Here is a 21,400-nt window from a genome sequence, read left to right on the forward strand (position 1 = left end):
ATCATCGATCCAACTGTTGGACAGATTCATATTGATGGCTTAGACATCTCAACCATTGGATTGCATGATCTTAGATCTAAATTGAGCATTATCCCACAAGATCCAACCATGTTTGGGGGAACAGTGCGCACGAACCTTGATCCACTTGAAGAGTACTCAGATGAACAACTTTGGCAGGTGCTTTTCTTTCTTAAAAGCTGTTTGGGATCACTTTTATTTTTTAATTTTATTTTGTTTTGTTTCTATTTTGATTTGAAACAAAATATGATGTTTGATTAAGATGTGGTTGCTTTTGAAAACACAAATAAATATGTTTTAAAATACAAAAGAGAATAAAAACAAAAACAAAAAACAAAATAGATCCCAAACAAGTTCTTGGTTTTTGAATTTATGTTGCTTAAATAGTGAGGGATTTTCTGGCCTTGCTCATCATCTCTGTAATTTTTGTGTTTCAGGCCCTGGATTGTTGTCAACTTGGAGACGAAGTTCGAAAGAAAGAAAATAAGCTCGACTCAATAGGTGAGTTGCTAAGATTATCATTCTAAAAAAAAATCATTTTTTTTATTTGGTTATTTTGATAATTTACTATTAATAAATTTGAAAATATAGTTGCTGAAAATGGTGATAATTGGAGTGTGGGCCAACGTCAGCTGGTTTGCCTCGCGCGAGTCATTCTGAAAAGAAGCAAGGTTTTGGTGCTTGATGAAGCAACTGCTTCCGTCGACACTGCCACCGATAGCCTGATCCAGAAGACATTGAGGCAGCAATTCTCGGATTCAACCGTAATCACGATAGCACATCGGATAACATCAGTTTTAGACAGTGATATGGTTTTACTCCTTGACAATGGTTAGTTTTCATTCCATGTAATTTTATATTTATTATTTCAAATTTCACCCCAACATTAACAATTGTTTGAGAGCATGTCATAGTTTGCATGAATCCATTTAGTAGCATTTGCTTTCATGGATGAATTTGATAACTTAAAACTGGCTCAGAACAAGTTCAGATCAAGGCAAGATATGATAGCATCAAAGATCAGGCCATAGCATAGCTTGAGACATTGATGAATCAAATCTAAATTCAATTCATTCATAGTTCTATTGCTGTGTTTTTTCAGATTTGTTAATGGTTGAATCAAATTACCATGTGCAGGATTGATAATTGAACACGATACGCCGACAAGATTACTGGAAAACAAGTCATCCTTCTTTGCAAAACTGGTTGCAGAATATTCAATGAGATCAAGTTCTAGTTATGATGAGCCTAATGGCTTGTAGATAGCATGAGTTTACTGTGCCACTTTTTATTATGTACTTTAAAGTTCTTCAGCTTTCATTTTCAGCTGATGTGAAGATAAAATATATCTAATTTTGCCGTTTCTGCCTTCAGTTTCATAATCTCTGTATTACATTGTTACCTCTGCTGATACGATCTAAATATATCTTCCAGCTTGAAGCACCCTTTTTTTTTTTGCATTTTTTCCGCTGGGATTTTGCTTTCACTTGGAATGATAATATATCATGCATCCCTTTTTTGGGATGATTAAATACAGACTGAAACATTGATATTTACAAATTAACCATCAGGGTGAACTACCAAACTGATGTATTTACGCTTGCCATGATCAAATTATTGAGAATTTGATAAAAAAGAAGAACATGGGTTGGGGTTTTACTATAAATTTTGATATTTGAGTAAGAATTTGAAAAAAAAGGGACGGAAGAGAGTGGTTGATTTGTAAATATCAAGTTTCGGGGATGGAAGAGAGTGGTTGGTTTGTAAATATCAAGTTTCGGGTGGCCTGCATGTAGCCCCCTTTTTTTTTCATTTATTTGGTGTAAAACTTTTATGTTGAAATTCTCTTTACATGTGTAAATGAAAATACTTATTCTTCATCCTTTGCCAGTGTTAACATCAGGAGAATACTATTTTTATTTATCATATTTATCATAATTGTTTTAAAAGGGTAATTTGATATTATATTCTCTATAATGTGAAATATAAGTTTTTCAAATGAAGTGTTTTCTTTGAATTTATGAATATCTAAAGGTTTTATGCAACTGTGTGATGTTTTTTTACTGGTAATTGAGAACACATTCATCTTTTAATCTCCATTTAGAGTTAAGAGACAATGAAACTTCATAATAATGATTAGTGATACTCCTATCCTAATTAATACAAAAGATTCCATAAATTTTATTTCTCACAAGATTGTAGTTTTCCAAAAGTTATATACCTATATTCTCCAAGATAAATTGTTAACCATATAGTTCCACTAACTTTTTGTCAAAATCACTAGATCACATTTGACTTTCAACGAAAACTATTTTTTTGGGTTCGTCATACCGCAACAGCATGAACTAGTGTTGTCAAACTATTGGTGTAGTGTTGCGGCGCTCCAAAACGGCATTGGGACACCGATCTCTCGGATTTCTGGCATGTTTTTCTTCATGTTACAACATTGCGGCGTTGCTTGATTAGCATTGTGATGCTAGTATGACAATGCTCCGACACTGGAATGTGATATTGTGGTGCCATATGAGTTTTTGTCCTAATTTTATATCCTCTAGTGTTGTGGTGTTGTTAATCCTGCACTCTGATGTTGAATCTCTGGCACTATTGTGCTCAAAATTAGAGTTGCAATGCTCAAGTTGCAGCACTGTGCTTGTTCATGGTTCTTACAATGCTTTAGGTGCTGCAGTACTGTGCTTCTGGCGCCGCAGTTGCTTTTTTCAAACTTCTTCAAATTATTGTCCCATCAATTTATTGTCACAAAATATAGAATTAATGCCAATCACTCAATAGCTTTTAGAATGTTAATTTTTTTTCAACATTAACAATTAAATGATCTAAAAGCTACAATAGAATTTCTTTTTCCAAAATTAATTTATGGCTTATTGAATGCCACTTGTAAAATAATTAATGCACATCTTTAGTAGATCATAGATGTGTTGTCAGCATTCAGTTGATTATCCTATTCATTGAATGTATGATCCTTAAAGCCAATGATGATCTCAAATTGACACACATCTATATGTAACCAAGTGAACCCTCATATCACAACTCACTTAAGACTAAATGAGTAATAGCATAGCAAATTTATTCATGGTTGGGCTACCTTTACTTTAGTGACAGGATTATAAGATCCTTCATATATATTATATCAACCTTATCTTACATTTGAGTAAAAACTAGACTTTATTATCATATATAGCTATCGTTCATTACCAAATAGAATTGTAAAACCAAATACAGCGTTTTAACAGTCATTGGCAAGCAAGTTATAAGTCTCATCAAAGGATTTATTATATATTTAAGCTATCAGGTTAAACTAGGCTAGTAGGTTTAATCTTCTCAGATTTACCTTCAAGATTATCATTGTTCTTACAATGTTTTAGTTCTCATTATTGAGTGAGCTTCCATCTAAGAAATATAAAAATGCATATTCATTTCATTTGATGAAATCCCTCCACATGAAGTACTAAGCATGATGTGTTTTCTCTCCACGACTTCACCCATTTATGTTGTTTGTTGTCTGCTGGGTTGTATTATCCTTTGCATGATGAGTGGACATTTGGGCCATTCTTTCATTGGGATAAAAAATCTTTCGTAAAACAACTTTTATATGCACCAAGCCCTTAAGAAAAATTGAATAAACACCCTAAATTAAGACTAATCTGGGGCTTTGTATCCTAAATGCAATAAACATGGGGGCGTGAGCTCATGTGAGGCTTTTAACTACTTGTTAGTAGATGAGCCGTTTAATTACTTGGAATATGTTCTGAAGCTTAAGCTTCCTATTTTTTCTCTGCAAAAATGTCACCATCAAACAAATTTATTCAGAAAATACTGAGCCGTTTAATTACTTGGAGAACCTGTAAATAATATGTTCTGAAGCTTAAGCTTCTTATTTTTTCTGTGCGAAAATGTCACCATCAAACAAATTTATTCAGAAAATACAATGTTACAGCAAGGAGCATGGAATACAATTTTCTTGACATTTATTTTCTTTCAGTGTTGTACTAGACAAGACAAAGTTGCCAGTTTCCTCCATTGAAGATGCTTACCCAAATACCAATTTTTTTTCGATAGTGATGCGCCTATTCTCAATTTTTGGAAATACCTATTAAAATTGGGATAGAATCTTCACGACAACTACAACATAAGTTTTAGAGATCAACCTCCGAAGTGGCAAAGTACTGTGACCTCGCAAAACACTTCCCAAGAAAACTACTCCAAGTATTTTGTTTTGATAATTTTCCTCATCAAAAAGATAATTAAAATGGAGATGGTTTTGTGCACTATTGAAGACACTATTTATAATAGCTCAAGGAAAACCTCTAGCTCATCTACAAGTAACTTTGAAAAACTTGACATGGATGGAGCTTTAAAAGTAAGCAACTTCAAGCAACAGAACATCATACTGTCATTCTTGAAGCATACTCGGCAACGAGCTTCGAGAATGCTGAAACCTTGTTATCTAACAGGTTGAGTGGAGAGTCATACTCAACAGCACTGCCTGCATAGAATTAAAAAAAAATGAGATTCTGTGTCATTGGAGGGCTGTCTGACAATGGATTTAGGTACGAGTTTATGCAGGATGTATGCGCAATCTTGACAGATGATCATTTTGGACAGAATAAGGGATGCAATAAATTTGGATTTCACGAATTTCTTCCGTAAATCCCAAATATAGTAAATCCTGCGAATCAGTGGATTTAAGTTCGCCGGCTATGGATTTAAGATGGTAAGAATGGAATAGAGCAGATATTGTCAGAAATTTTTAATGGATTTACAGGATTTATAAAATCCGTTGTCAAATAGTTTTTGAAATTTAACCCATTCAGGATTTACTAAATCTTATTAAATCCAAATAATTTAAATTTCATTATTGTCAAACATCACCCAGAAGTTTCTCAATAAAAAATGAACTAAAAATAAACAAATTCCAAATTTCATAATAATAATTTACCATTATCAAGCAGCAAAACCATGTCACTGTCAAGAACTGTTGCTATCCGATGAGCTATTACGATGATTGTGGAGTTAGGAAAATATTGCTTAAGAGCAACGTGAATTAGACTGTCTGTTGCAGAATCTACAGAAGCTGTGGCTTCATCAAGAACAAGGATTTTACTCTTTCGAAGCAAGACCCTGCCAAGGCAAAATAGCTGGCGCTGACCAACGCTCCAATTCTCTCCATTCTCAACAACTACAGCAAAATAACATATGCAGTAAAATTCTACAAAAAAGATAATTGCATGATTACAAAAATGTCACTGGAATGATTTGTCAAATATAAAAAAGAGAGATTGGTATAAAACTTCCTATAGTTCATTTTGTGAAAGAACTAATATCTTTTCATGTCTGAATGTAAGAACAACAATTTATCATAATTTTTGAAACAAGGGCAATTATTACAGGAGTACATGCCAAAGTTACTTGAAATCCTCTCATATGACTAATATTAATATATCTAAATTATCACATATCTTAATTATTTATAATAGGATTTTATTGTTTATTATTGTTAGAATTTCTTCTTGGAAAATTCTTCTTCATTGTTGTTTTTTCAAAGTGTTCTAATCCTTTGGTCCTGTTAGAATTAAATGAAAATATGACACTTAATAAGTGTAAAGGAGAAATGATTCATGTAGCCGACCCACTTAGTGGAATAAAGGTTTGTTGTTGTTGCTGTTATTTTTTATGTACTCCTTTGCTTCTATAAAAGAACATATATTTGTTTTCTGAAGACAACCAAGTAAAGAGGCAGTTATTACAACCAAGTAAAAAGGTATTCATTTCCAATCCTCTTTTGATGTAAAAAACACATCCAAAAATGTAAAGCAGATTGAGGTTGAAGAGTTCTTTCCCCAATGAAGCATCAAGTTCACCAAATTTGGAGGATTTGACTTAAATTCAAATGAATTGGCAGCTACAACAGGGTTTTAGATACTCAAATGAATTTCAATTGTTGTAGTACTTGCATAATCTCTTGAAGGTCTCTGATGATGTTCATTTTCATTTCTAACATTATTTAAATTGCAAGCCATTTTGCTAAACTGATCTTTCTCTTTTTTTGTTTCTAAATTTTTCTAACAGCTCTTTCTAACTTAGAGTCGTAAGGTACTAAAATTTCAAATCTTAAACTACGCATAAATTGAATAAATCAAGTAATTAAAAATAAGCAAACACACTAAAATAAGAAAATGTTAAAATTAAACTACACACTCTTTTTTTTATCTTTTTAAAACAAACTAAAATAAAATACTAATATTTTCCATTACTTCCCCTTAAACAACGCCAAAAACTGACACGAGATTTGTATATATGCAAATATTTATGAAGTTGACACCCCTAAATGATGCAAAAAACTTGATGCACACAGATATATAATAAATATGCAAAATATTCTTAAAAGAAATACTTTTTATGAAAATAAATTTTCTTTTAAAACTTTTTTTTAAAATTGACAAATCTCTTTTATTATCAACGCAAGTATACATAAAGTTCAAGTAATAAAGGGCTCTAATGAAATCCTAGATATTGATCTCACAGAAAAGTTGTAAAATCACAGGAAAGTTGTAAAATCCTTAAAGTAAATTATGAAAATTATTTTATAATAAAAACAAAAAAATAAAAATAAAGTGCGAAATTTGAATTGTGGCGCATGATGCGCTAGAATCCAAAATTGGCTCTTTTTGCTCTAAATTTCGTCCTTTATGTCATTTTTGCTCCAAATACCTAAAAATGATATACCTGCAACAAAAACACAAAAATATAATTCTTTAAAATGTAATATCACAAAAAATGAGCATAAAATAGGTACTTAAAATATTATATTATTTTGGTGTATCATGAGACAACCAACTATTTGCTCTACAGTGGTTACATGACTTAGCTCCAGTAGCCCGGAATTTAGCTTTTCCTTGATGAAGAATCTATCAATCTCCCGTAAATCCCAAATATAGTAAATCCTGCGAATCAGTGGATTTAAGTTCGCCGGCTATGGATTTAAGATGGTAAGAATGGAATAGAGCAGATATTGTCAGAAATTTTTAATGGATTTACAGGATTTATAAAATCCGTTGTCAAATAGTTTTTGAAATTTAACCCATTCAGGATTTACTAAATCTTATTAAATCCAAATAATTTAAATTTCATTATTGTCAAACATCACCCAGAAGTTTCTCAATAAAAAATGAACTAAAAATAAACAAATTCCAAATTTCATAATAATAATTTACCATTATCAAGCAGCAAAACCATGTCACTGTCAAGAACTGTTGCTATCCGATGAGCTATTACGATGATTGTGGAGTTAGGAAAATATTGCTTAAGAGCAACGTGAATTAGACTGTCTGTTGCAGAATCTACAGAAGCTGTGGCTTCATCAAGAACAAGGATTTTACTCTTTCGAAGCAAGACCCTGCCAAGGCAAAATAGCTGGCGCTGACCAACGCTCCAATTCTCTCCATTCTCAACAACTACAGCAAAATAACATATGCAGTAAAATTCTACAAAAAAGATAATTGCATGATTACAAAAATGTCACTGGAATGATTTGTCAAATATAAAAAAGAGAGATTGGTATAAAACTTCCTATAGTTCATTTTGTGAAAGAACTAATATCTTTTCATGTCTGAATGTAAGAACAACAATTTATCATAATTTTTGAAACAAGGGCAATTATTACAGGAGTACATGCCAAAGTTACTTGAAATCCTCTCATATGACTAATATTAATATATCTAAATTATCACATATCTTAATTATTTATAATAGGATTTTATTGTTTATTATTGTTAGAATTTCTTCTTGGAAAATTCTTCTTCATTGTTGTTTTTTCAAAGTGTTCTAATCCTTTGGTCCTGTTAGAATTAAATGAAAATATGACACTTAATAAGTGTAAAGGAGAAATGATTCATGTAGCCGACCCACTTAGTGGAATAAAGGTTTGTTGTTGTTGCTGTTATTTTTTATGTACTCCTTTGCTTCTATAAAAGAACATATATTTGTTTTCTGAAGACAACCAAGTAAAGAGGCAGTTATTACAACCAAGTAAAAAGGTATTCATTTCCAATCCTCTTTTGATGTAAAAAACACATCCAAAAATGTAAAGCAGATTGAGGTTGAAGAGTTCTTTCCCCAATGAAGCATCAAGTTCACCAAATTTGGAGGATTTGACTCGATGATGCATTCCTATAAGATCAAATTTTCTTTTGCTTGCTCTCAACTTCCCTCAATTTGAGACCCACCTGTGCTCTACTATAATCTCCCTCATGAGATCCTCATCTCCATCTCGAATGCAATATGCTTTGATGACTGCATTTGCTTGTGTGATGTGAAGAAATTATTAATCAGGTAAAATTTTTTTTTCCTTCATTCATGAGTTAGGCTTCTATAGAACCATATAATCCTTTTACAAATAACACCTGGACTTCTTTTATATTTCCTATTTACAAGTAGACCCTCAAAATAAGATACAAATCTCAACACTTCCCCTCAAGAAGGGCAAAAAATATCCACAAAGCCCATCTTGTCACATAATCTAGACAAATCTAATGAACTAAGTCCTTTAGTGAGGTGACACGAGATTTGTATATATGCAAATATTTATGAAGTTGACACCACTCAACGACGCCAAAACCTTGATGCAGACAAATATATAATAAATATGCAATGTAATCTTAACAAAAATATTTTTTATGAAAATAATTTATCTTTTAAAACTCTTTTTAAAACTGTCAAATCTCTTTTAATATCAACGCAAGTATACGCATCATTCAAGTAATAAAGGGCTCTAATGAAATCCTAGATATTGATCTCACAGAAAAGTTGTAAAATCCTTAAAGTAAATTATGAAAATTATTTTATAATAAAAACAAAAAAATAAAAATAAAGTGCGAAATTTGAAAATTAACTACTCAAGTGAATGCTAATTAAAATGCAGATGTAAAACTACAGAAATTAAACTAAATTAAATGCTATACTTTCAAAAATAAAATTGAGAAAATTAAATAAAATTTTTTTTGTTGTGACAGAAAGTTTAAATTTAAGAAAACATCATTCCTTTTTACAATGAGTATATGGATTGTTAAAAAATTGAGAAAAATACGATAAAACACGAATTTCATATATAAAAACAAGTTTACAAAACAAAAGAAATAAAAATACAACTTATCTCATAATCATTTCCAAGTAAATCCCTATAAGTTCTTTTCAAGCTTTTCACTCTTTACAATCACTCACAATTCTCTCTTAGAAATGTAATGAAGAAGAAATCTCTCACCTTATCTCTCCTCTTACAACCCTAGAAAAAAATTTCCTCCTTTCTCTCTCTATCTCACGCTACTTTCTCTCTCTCTCCGTCACGTCAACATACAAAATGAGAAATCATCTTCTTTTATTTTGAGCTGCCTCCTCTGAAAAAAAATTCAAAATTCCCTCCAAAAGTCAACTTTTTGAATTCAAAAGATGTGTCATTTGATCAAGAGTCATATGCCTTCATAAAAGAACCTTCGAAAGTGTCTAGATGCATTGAATTACTCATAGAAGTGTGTAAAACAAGTGTCCTTTTGAAATTCACGCAAAAATTTATCTCGAACTGCCTTAATTTGAAAAAGTCACCCCTGGCGTATCATGCGCTAACTCTGGATTTTGGCGCATGATGCGCCAGAATCCAAAATTGGCTCTTTTTGCTCCAAATTTCGTTTTTTTTGCCATTTTTGCTCCCAATGCCTAAAAATGATATATCTACAAAAAAAAATACAAAAATACCCTTCTTTAAAGTGCAATATCACCAGAAATAAACATAAAATATGTACTTAAAACAGTATATTATTTTGATATATCAAAATCCCTCAAACTTAAAGATTACTTGTCTTCAAGTAACACTTTTTATTACATAAAAACATATGACTTAGGATAAAGATTAACTTACAACTTCTATACTTTAGTTTAATAAATAAAGTAACAAAAGTTAAGAAAAACCCTTAAATAACTTAGATTCAAACTCTAAATCTAGGAATACTTAGTAATCAAATTTAAGATTTCTGAACATTTATTCATTTCAAGAAGAATTGCAATTTGTCATATTAAGGACATTTAGAACATTCATATGAAAAAGAACTTCGTGAAAACATTACTAGGAATGCTACTAATAATCTAATACAAGTTTAGAAAATGTATTAAAGCCCATTCCTTAAGTTGATTCAAGTGAAGCAAATTTTTGATTAGGCATCTCCTCACTTATTTTTCTTATCTTTTCTTTTAGGATCTCTTCAATCCTTTCATTTTTTTTTCAAGTGAGAATTACCATATCTGGATAGCCTTTAATAATTTTGAACTTTACTATCCACTTCTTAAAGTTAAAACTCCTTACCTTTCTTCACTTTATAAATTCATATTAGTTTATAATTTTTTATAAAGTCTCATTTTTTTCTTCTCACATGAAATTCTAAAATTCTTAATATTTCAAAAATATAATTTCCTTTAATTTAAATAGAAAAACATAGCTTTATCCTATCATACTAAATATCTTTAACTTTAAAATTGATCTTCATTATTAAAAATTTTTTACCTAAATTTACCACAATATTTATAAACATAAGTATAGTCATTTAAAGTTAAATCTTAATATTTCAGACCATGTTAAATTAATTTTAAAAATATAGTTACTTAAGGACAAATAAAATTTAATTTATTCCTTTTTTAAAATAAATTTTTCTTTCCCCCAAACTTAAGTTTTTAGGTGATTTTAAAATATTTTTAGTGTAAAATTTAGTAGGTGAAAGAAAAGCGTAAATGCATGAAAATAAAAACTGCCATGTTATAGGATTTTTGAATATGAAACTGGGTTCTAGTATACTGTAGGTACTAACTGTAAAACTACATACAAGCTTTAAAACATTAAATAAAACATAACATATTCTAGAGAACTTGCTGAGAATTAAAAACATAAATACAAAAACTGAGAAACTAAACTGAAAATATTAAAAATGCAGAAAAAGTAAAAGTTTATAATTACTATTACAAACTGCAAGTCCATAACACAACATAAAAAGTCTTTTACTACAACAAGTTTCTCAAATAAAAGTACATCCCAATACAAACATAAACAACAAAACAACTAAACAAGACTCATAAAACATCAATCTTCATCTCCTTCCACTTCATCATTTGATTCTTCTTCTTCTTCTTCATCATCATCAATGGGAGTATAGGAAGTGAAACTGGAGCAAGCAGGAAAGTCCACATTAGATTCACCCCTAAGATGTCTTACCATGACATTTTCAAACTCAATATCATGCTAAAATCTCCTCTGTTGATATTCATCATTATATGCATTCCTTGCTCCCATCTCTCCCAACTGAGTTTGAATATCTACTATGTTCATTTATTGAATCAAGAGTTGGTCCATAATACCTTCTAATGATGTAGATCTAGAAGCAGATGCCCCTGCAACAGATGTATAGGTCATATCCCTTCTTCCACTTCTAGACTCAACAAATGATTCTACTCTCTGAATCATGTGTCTCCCAATCGGATTTTATGGCGTTCTGTGCCTGCAATATCTCTTCATTTCTATGAGATTCTACTTCTGATTGTTCACATAAAGTGAAAATCAAGGCAGTATATCCCAAACCTCCAGTTGTCGAACTACCAACTATACTTCGAGCATGTTGAACTATAAGTGCACCAACATCTATTGTCTTCATGTTCTGAATGCAATAATTGAGTACAACTCTATCTTTGTAACATCAGTCAAATGATTTGTTGACAACAGTCTGACAGAAATGAAGTGGTGCCATACTTTTGCTAAATAGTTAGCATGAAAGCAGAGAAGTTAACTATCTTGTTATTCTTAATCTTCCACTCCCCTCTTTCATCAGTAAAAAATGCAATCACTTCCTCTAGTGATGAATCAGTAATAACAAATGCAGCATACTCGTCATGATATATGTTTCTAAGCCCATAAAATGAATTGATCCTTTCAGAAGAAAACTCAACCAGCTTACCTCTCACCAAGATGTGATCATCCCAAGTGAATCTCAGGTTTGCATAGAATTCCCGGACCATCGGGAAAATTGCTACGGCAGTGAAGTAGCAGAACCTTTCCCAGTTTTGAGTAAGGATCAGTCTCTCGACCTTGCCACCCGAGTTTGCAAATGCCCGTTCTTGGATCATTCTTTTGTTTTCCATTTGAGTATTGTAACTATGTTGGGCTTTAAAACTAACGAATCGTCAAGCATCGAAGACTTCAGTCGGTCTTCCTCACTGAACTCGGGGAGCCATTTGAAAATTCTACGAAAATCCAAATAAAGTCCAAATAAATTACTAAATAAAAAATCTGACTCCTAAAACAAGATTATTTGGTAAGAAACTTTTCACCGTGGGTTTCCTTCAAACATTTTCATAAAAAAATTACAATTTTCGGACATCCCAAAATCCATGGTGAAAAACAAAAATTTCTAAGTTAAAGTGAAACTCTTACCAAGAGAAGATGAAATCTATAGTTTTTAGCCTCTAGATCCTTCTCTTTCTCCCATAATGTGATGCCCTAGACCAAGGTCTTGAGGTAGAAGACGACTCAAGTAGCAAAAATGGAGTTTGTCAGTGTGATTTTGTGATTTTCTAGGCAAAATAGAGTGCTCGGCCTTTTGGCGCATTTGGACTTTTGGCGCATCATGCGCTAAGGCTCTGTAAGTTGGCGCATCATGCGCCAGAGCCCAAATTTTTCAGATTTCGATTTCTGTGGAAATCTGCCCTGTACCACTTTACGTTAACCTCTATTTGACTCAAATAAACATTTCTAAGCATATATAAACATCAAACTAACACAACTTTCACAAACAACACAAAACTCATATTTATATAAAAAATCCGCGCTATTACAAACTAACATTTTTCAAGCCAACAAACATTAAATTCAGTGTTCTAAAGCAAACCAACATCCTAACACTGAAATCTATATACCAAACATAAACATTGACATAGTTCAACAATAAAAGTAAATGCAATCCAACACAACAAACAACTAAAATAAGCAATACTGAACAACACATTCCGTACATAGATTAAGTTTAAATATCTTCTTCACTATTATCCTCCTGGATATCTCCTATTGATTGGTAGTGCACATACAGATTGTAGAAGGGTCAAAATGGAAATTCATCAGTTGAATTTTTCTCCTCAATCCAAGCATGTTTCTTGAACATACGTATCAATCCATCTTCAATACACCCTGTATGTTCAAAATATTCCTTTAGTCTCCAATCCAAATGATCCAACATTTCAGTAATATTCCAATCACATGCATGAGATTCTGGACATCTTTCTCTATTTTCTTGATTCTCTTTGACAGTGCACTCGAGTTGTAGTAAGACTGAACACATGATGAATTCTGAGATCCTTGACCCATCAATACATTCATGTCATTTTCATCTCCCATTCCAATACAGTTGTAATAGACTTCTGGATCCATCAGCTTCCAAGGAAGTAACATTTTTTCCCTCCTTTCATAAGGTACTTGCGATTGACTGCAAAGTAGGAAAATAGTGGATGAATGTCCCAGTCCAGTTGCCAGTTGCAGATTCATTCACAATCAAACATAAAACTGATTTCACCATAATAGCTCTAACATTAATAGGTTTTTCGGTTTGAATACAGTAGTTCAGAATGACACTCTCCTTAGTGTCCTTACTAATTTTCATGGTAGACAATAATTTTGATGCAATAAAGAAGTGTCAGGCTTTTGAAACTGGATTTAAAAATGACAAGGAAAACTTACATTTTCATCATCCCTGGTCTCCCAATTCACATCTTCATTCGTAAGGTATCGATAAAGCTCATCCATGTTGCATCTCGTAAGGACTGCATAATGACAGATAGACACATTCTCAATCATAAACATCTCGTTATTCTTAAAAGAGTGAACTACACAAACATGTCTTGCACGTAAATCATTCTTTGGTTGATCTCATGAAGATTGTATAAAATTATTTTACTACAGAAACAACAATATCGACAGTAGTGTAGCAAAACACTTCCCAATGCCTCTGCGCAATAGTCTCTTCTGCTCGAGTATTCGGCGTGTTGAATCATCGACTCACAAATCCCCTTTCTTTGATAAGTCTCTTATTCACTAGAACTCGATCGTGTACCTTCTGTGCATCTAAACTGACGAACTTTCTCACGTTGAAAATTTCAAATCTAGCGGTGTTTTTAGAATGGGAAGCCATAGGATTTGAAAAGTGGTGACTCTTTCCTCGTTTTCCCCCCTAAATTATGATTTGGATTCGATTTTTAGGAGTTATTTGAAGAAGAAACCGTCAAAAACCACCATTTGAACTATTTTAAGTCATTTTCGGACACGCGGTGCATCATGCGCCGATCTGACGCATCATACGCTAGCTCTCTGGAAAGTGGCGCATCATTCGCCAGTTTCAAAATTTCGCCGTTTTGATTTCGATAAAATAAATACTCAATTTTTTCATAAAATTAGACAAATAAAGATGTTTCTAAATATTTTATTAAATACACGGACTACATAAAGACCTAAACATAAATATACGTAAAACATCACAAACAAAACAAACTAAAAAACAAACTAAACAACGATACATATGGGTTGCCTCCCACAAAGCACTTGATTTAATGTCGTCAGCCCGACATTCCAGTCTTATTCTGGGTGACCCAACATTACAGTCTCTTTAAAAGCTGGTCTTTTACCATCAAAAAATGATTTCAATCTGTGCCAATTCACTTTAAATATTCTTCCCGTCTTAGAGTCTTTAATATTAATTGACCCATAAGGATAAATTTTTATAACTTTGAATGACCCTTTCCATCTAGACTTCAATTTTTAAGGAAATAATTTCAATATTGTATTATATAATAAAGCTTCTTGTCCACGTTCAAATTCTCTTTTTATTATCTTCCGTTCATGCCATTCTTTCATTTTTTTCTTATAAATCCTCTCATTATCGTAAGGTTCATTCCTAATTTCCTCAAACTCATTTAATTGCAATAATTTTTTCTCACCAGCATCTTTCAAATTGAAATTAAATTCTTTTATCGCCCAATAAGCTTTATGCTCCAATTCAACTGGCAAGTGACAAATCTTCCCAAAAATTAATCTATAAGGAGACATTCCTATAGGTGTCTTATAGGCTGTCCTGTATGCCCATAATGCAGTATTTAATCTAGTAGAATAATGCATTTTACTAGGATTAACACTCTTTTCCAAAATTCTCTTAATTTCACGATTAGATATTTCTGCTAAATTACTAGTCTAAGAATAATAAACAGTAGAAATTTTATGCATTATATCATATTTTTTCACCAATATTACAACTGTTGCATTTCTAAATTGAGATCCTCCATCAGTAATGATTACTCTCGGCATTTCCATATTTTGTAAAAATTTTTTTAATTAAAAATTTTGAAACACTCCGAGCATCACATCGAGCTAAAATGATTACTTCAATCCATTTTGAAACATAATCCACTGCAATCAATATGCATATATTTCCGAATGAAGGTATAAATTGTCTCATAAAATCCAATCTCGATGCATCACAAATTTCAATTTACGAATTAAAATTTAGAAACATTTCATTTCTTCTTGAAATATTACATACTCTCTGACACCGATCACATGTTTTGATATATATATTCACATAACTAAATAGAAAAGATCAATAAAATATAGATTATAAAATTTTACAAACAATTTTAACATTCCCAAAATGTCCTCTAAATTCAGAATCATGACATTTTTTGAATAATTTTTTGAATTTCTTATAAGACACAATATCTCATCATTAAATATTTACATTGCTTATATAAATAAGTATGATCCCAAAAATAAGATTTTGCACATGAATGAATTTATTTTTCTGCTATTTTGTTAATTCATATAATAAAATACCACTGACAATATAATTTACAATATCAGCATATCAAGGTATTTCCCATCCTTTTACAGCATAAAGTCGTTAATCAGGACAAGTCTCATTAATTTCTTTTTCCATATCCAGTATTTCTTCTTGTTCTAGCCTCGACAGATGATCAACAATTTAATTATTAATCCCCTTCCTATCGACTACTACAAAATTAAACTCTTGCATCAGAAGTACCCATCTAATTAATCATGCTTTAACATCCTTCTTTTGCATTAAATATTTAATAGCCGAATGATCAATATGCACAACACGATTAACTTCAATCAGATATGATCTAAATTTATCAAAAACATACACAATAGCTAATAACTCACTTTCAGTGATGGTGTAATTAATTTGAGAATCATTAAGAGTCATGCTAGCATAATATATAACTTTAAAAATCTTATCATATCTCTATCCTAAAACAACTCCAATTACATAATCACTAACATCATACATTAATTCAAAATCTTTCTCCCAATCAGATGAAACAATTATACGAGCAGTGATCATTTTTTCCTTTAAAGTTTTAAAGACTTCAAGACAATCTTGATTAAAATCAAATTTTGTATCTTTTTCCAGAAATTGGCGTAAAGGTTTAGTAATTTTTGAAAAATCTTTAATATATCTCCTGTAAAATCCAGCATATCCTAAAAAGCTCTTAACTCCTCTTACTGTGGTAGGTGGAGGTAGGTTTGATATAACCTTGTATTTTTGCAGGATCTACTTTAATATCATTTTCTGAAATTTTATATCCAAGCATAATTCCTCCTGCAACCATAAATTGAAAACTTTCCCAGTTCAATACGAGATTAGTCTTTTCACAACGTTCCAAAACTTTCTCTAAATGATTTAGACATACTTCGAATGAAGTTTCAAAAACAAAAAAATCGTCCATAAAGACTTCAATCCCTTTTTCAATCAAATCACTGAAAATTGGTAAAGAAAAATATTTATGCCCAGCTAATATGTCCAGCATTTGGTCCAAAAAGGTAAAGGAAAATGATCCTTTCTGGTGGCAGAATTTAATTTTCTATAATTTATGCAGATTCATCAACCAATGACTTGTTTTGTTGATATTAATTCATTATGCTCGTTTGACACTACAGTCACACCACCTTTCTTTGGAACACGGTGAGTTGAACTAACCCAAGTACTGTCTGAAATAAGATATATTATTCTAGTATCTAACCATTTAAAATTTCTTTCTTTACTACTTCTTTCATTATAGGATTTAATCTCCTTTGCGGATCAGTTCTTAGTTCATGTTGATCTTCTAATAAGATTCTATGCATACAAATTGAAGGACTGATTCATTTAATATCAGCTAATGTATATCCAAAGACTTTCTTATATCTTTTCAAAATTTTCAACAACTGTTGTTCTTGCATATCAATTAATTCTGAGAGTACTATAACATGTAATATAGATAAATCTCCTAAAAATGCATACTTTAAATGTGTAGGAAGCATTTTCAATTCTAGTTCAGGAGATTTCTCGATAGATGAAATCGAATTCTTATTACTTTATGTAGGATCTAACATTTAAAATCTTTCCTGAATATAATCCAAATCCTCTTTACTCACTTCCATAAATTCATCTTGAATTCTATCTTCATCTGGATATTCCATATATTCCTTTTTAAATTCTTTTCAAAAGTTTTCTTGAAATATGCATGACTTAGATATTCATTAATATCCATTCCGAAGCATTCAATCTCTTGCTCTTTTGCAGGGTATGTTATTGATTTTGCAATATTAAATGTAACCTCTTGATCATTAACTCTCATAGTTAGTTATCTCTACTGCACATCTATCAAAGCTCTTCTAGTGGCTAGAAATGGTCTTCCTAAAATGATAGGAATTTCTTTATTTTCCTCCATATCTAACACAATAAAGTCCACAGGAAAGATAAATTTATCGACTTTTACCAAAATATCTTTTATAACTCCTTTTGTATATGTAATCGAACGATCAACTAACTGAAGAGTTATAATTGTAGGTGAAATGTATCCTAAGCCAAACCATTTGAAAATTGATAACGACATAAGATTAATCCTGACTCCTAAATCACATAAAACTTTTCCATAAAATCGTTCGCCAATAGCACAAGGAATTGTAAAACTTTCAGGATTTTTAAGTTTTTCAAGAAGTTTTTTTTGAATTATAGTGTTACATTCTTCGCTGAGTGCAACGATCTTATTATCTACAAACTTACTTTTCTTATTAAGTATATCCTTCATGAACTTCACATAGCTTGACATTTGTTCCAAAACTTCAACAAATGAAATTTTTATCGTTAATTTCTTCAAAATTTCCAAAAATTTCGAAAATTGATTTTCTTTATAATTCTGCTTCAATTTTTGAGGAAATAGAAGTGATATTCTTTCTATAGTGATTTTCATTGGCTTAATAGGATTTTCTGATTCAAAATGAAAATCTTCACCAGATTTTTCATTTTCCACCTCATCTTTTTCTACTTCTCAGTTGAATAACTTTAATTTGCTCTTTGTTCTTATCTTTAGGATTTACTTCAATGTTACTAGGCAATGTTCCTGGAGATTTATTGCTAAGTGCAGTAGCGATACATCTCAATTGATTTTTCATGTTTCTGATAGCAGCTCCTTGACTTTATAATTGACTACCCATTTGCAATATCAATACTTCCATTGATAACTTTTTCTCCTTACTCTGCAAATTATTAAAACCTAGGGGGTAATAAGATTTATGAGCTTGGTTCCCTTGATTGTTGGAATTTCTTAATGGGTTCGCAGTGTTGTTTCCCCATTACGGATTTGCAACATTAGAATTATTGTTACTCCAACTAAAATTTGGATGATTTCTCCAATCAGGATTATAATAATTAGCATAAGGATTATTATAAAGATTGTTTATTGCATTTAAAGTTTCATAAGAAGATTGAGATTCTATCATTTGTCCCTATGAGTTATCCTCAAGCACAGATGCTGGCTGAGAATAATTAATTTCATATTGGTCTATCTTCTTTGATATAACAGCTATTTGGACAACTAAAATAAAAATAGCATCCGAATCATGAATACTAGCTACTCTTTTTGGATTTACCCTTTCAGAGGGTCATTGAAAATTATTAGTAGCATATCTTCAATTAATGAATATGCTTCATCAAATGGTTTTGACATTAATGATCCACCAGCAGCAGCGTCAATTATCAATCTAAAAGATCCAACCAACTATTATAAAAAGTTTGAATTATTAACCAATCTGACAACACATGGTGTAGATATTTCCTAAGAAGATCTTTAAATCTTTCCCATACTACATAAATTGATTCCCTTCAAACTGATAAAAGATGTGAAATCATTTCTAAGTTTAGCAGTTTTTGAAGGTGGAAAATATTTAGATAAGAATTTTTATGATAAATTCCCCCATGTTCTAATAGATCTAGATGCTAATGAGTTTAACCATATCTTAGTTTTATCTCTTAGTGAAAAACGAAAAAATTCTAAGTCTGACGATATCACTTGACACTCCATCATATTTAAATATAACACAATTCTAAAAAGCTAGCAATGTGTAAATTAGAATCTTCAGTAGCTGTTTCTCCAAACTGATTGTTTTGTACCATTTGAATAATAACAGATTTAAATTCAAATGAATTGACAACTACAACAGGGTTTTGTATACTTAAGTGAATTTCATCTAATGTAGGGCTAGCATAATCTCTTAAAGGTCTAAGTTGATGTTCATTTTCATTTCTTTGATTATTTAAATTGTTTGCCGTTTTGTTTGAATTTCTAAATTCTTTTTGTTGCTTTTGAATTTTTCTAATAATAATAAGTTACTAAAATTTCAGATCTTACACTACACATAAACAAAATAAAGCAAGTAATTAAAAACAAGCAAACATACTTAAATAAGAAAATGTTCAAATTAAACTACAAATACTCTTTTTTTATATATTTTTAAAATAAAATAAAATACTAACATTTTCCATTACTTACTCGGCAACGACGCCAAAAACTTGACTAGAGATTTGTATATATGCAAATATTTATGAAGTTGACATCACTCAACGACGCCAAAAACTTGATGAGACAAACATATAATAAATATGCAATATAATCTTAACAAAAATACTTTTAAAGAAAATAATTTATGTTTTAAAACTCTTTAAAAATTTCAAATCTCTTTTAATATCAATGCAAATATACATATCGTTCAAGTAATAAAGAGCTCTAATGGAGTCCTAGATATCGATTCGACATGAAAGTTGTAAAATCCCTAAAGTAAATTATGAAAATTATTTTAAAATAAAAAAAAAGAATAAAAAAAAGTTCGAAATTTGAAAATTAACTACTCAGGTGAATGCTAATTAAAATGCAGATGTAAGACTACAAAAAATAAACTAAATTAAATGCTATACTTTCTAAAGTAAAATTGTGAAAATTAAATGAAGTTTTTGTTGTTGTGGCGGAAAGTTCAAATTTAAGAAAGCACCATTCCTTTTTACAATGAGTAAATGGATTGTGAAGAAATTGAAATTATTTCAAAATATATTTAAAAACTGTTTTGTGTCAAATAGGAACAATCATATTCTTTACCCTCTTCCGAGTGCTATAAAGAACATTGACTAATCCAGAGTTTGGTCCATAATTCCGTGGTTAGGCTGAGAGGACAGGAGAGGGACTCCCCCCTGCCACTCTAGAGCTCCCACTACTCCCTCCCCTAGGGCTAACAATCTCGCATTAGTTTTCAATCGACTGAACCAAATTGAGGATTTTAATCTGTCACCTTAAAATCTCCAATTCTGCATCCAACAAAGTATACTTCTCTATTTATTTGCACTCAATCCCATGACTGACATACTCTCCCATGAAATCAAAAGTAATTCTCCCCATGTTGTAGAAATCATATCTCATTTAAGAACATATGTCTCTAAAGAAGTTTTAACAATTCAATTGGCCAGATAGAAAAGTAAATGAAGATCGAAGTTCAAATCATCATAAATTATTACCATTTAAAACCGTAGAAAATAAAATCTATTCTTCACAAAACCATATCTTCAAAGTAGGAAGAAGGATAAAAAAGACTACTCAGAATTCATGAGAAGGATACAATAAAACACGAATTTCATATATAAAAACAAGTTTAAAAAATAAAAGAAATAAAAATACAACTTATCTCACAATCATTCCCAAGCAAATCCCTAGAAGTTCTCTCCAAGTCTTTCTCCCTTTATAATCACTCTCAATTCTCTCTTAGAAACATAATGAAGAAGAAATCTCACATTCCCTCTTCTCTTACAACCCTAGAATAAAATCTCCTCATTTCTCTCTCTATCTCACGCCACTTTCTCTCTCTCCCACATCACACACAAAAAATAATAATTCTTCTTTTATTTTGGGCTGCCTCTTTGGAAAAGAATTCAAAATTTCCTAAAAAAATCAACTCTTTTGAATTCAAAAG

General features: G+C 31.0%; 2 protein-coding genes across 3 annotated transcripts in view; one reads left to right on the plus strand and one right to left on the minus strand.

Moving 5' to 3' along the window:
* LOC110018535 (ABC transporter C family member 3-like) overlaps positions 1–1,458 on the plus strand; it is a 6,747-nt gene extending 5,289 nt beyond the window's left edge. For both annotated transcript variants that reach the window (XM_020715874.1, XM_020715875.1), the window contains exons 8-11: positions 1–177; positions 456–519; positions 610–849; positions 1,156–1,458. The exon at positions 1–177 is cut by the window's left edge and continues 135 nt beyond it. In XM_020715874.1, coding sequence (XP_020571533.1) covers positions 1–177; positions 456–519; positions 610–849; positions 1,156–1,280 — 606 coding nt within the window. In that variant the 3' untranslated portion in view covers positions 1,281–1,458. The remainder of the gene's footprint in view (positions 178–455; positions 520–609; positions 850–1,155) is intronic.
* A 2,467-nt stretch (positions 1,459–3,925) lies between these two features.
* Positions 3,926–21,400, minus strand: part of LOC110018508 (ABC transporter C family member 3-like) — a 31,296-nt gene continuing 13,821 nt past the window's right edge. Inside the window, exons 9-10 of the mRNA XM_020715844.1 lie at positions 7,251–7,490; positions 3,926–4,522 (exon numbers count right to left, since the gene is read on the minus strand). Of these exons, the coding sequence (XP_020571503.1) occupies positions 4,422–4,522; positions 7,251–7,490 (341 nt within the window). The 3' untranslated portion in view covers positions 3,926–4,421. The remainder of the gene's footprint in view (positions 4,523–7,250; positions 7,491–21,400) is intronic.

The sequence above is a fragment of the Phalaenopsis equestris genome, unplaced genomic scaffold (genome assembly GCF_001263595.1).
Source record: "Phalaenopsis equestris unplaced genomic scaffold, ASM126359v1 Scaffold000024, whole genome shotgun sequence".
NCBI classification, from domain to species: Eukaryota; Viridiplantae; Streptophyta; class Magnoliopsida; order Asparagales; family Orchidaceae; genus Phalaenopsis; species Phalaenopsis equestris.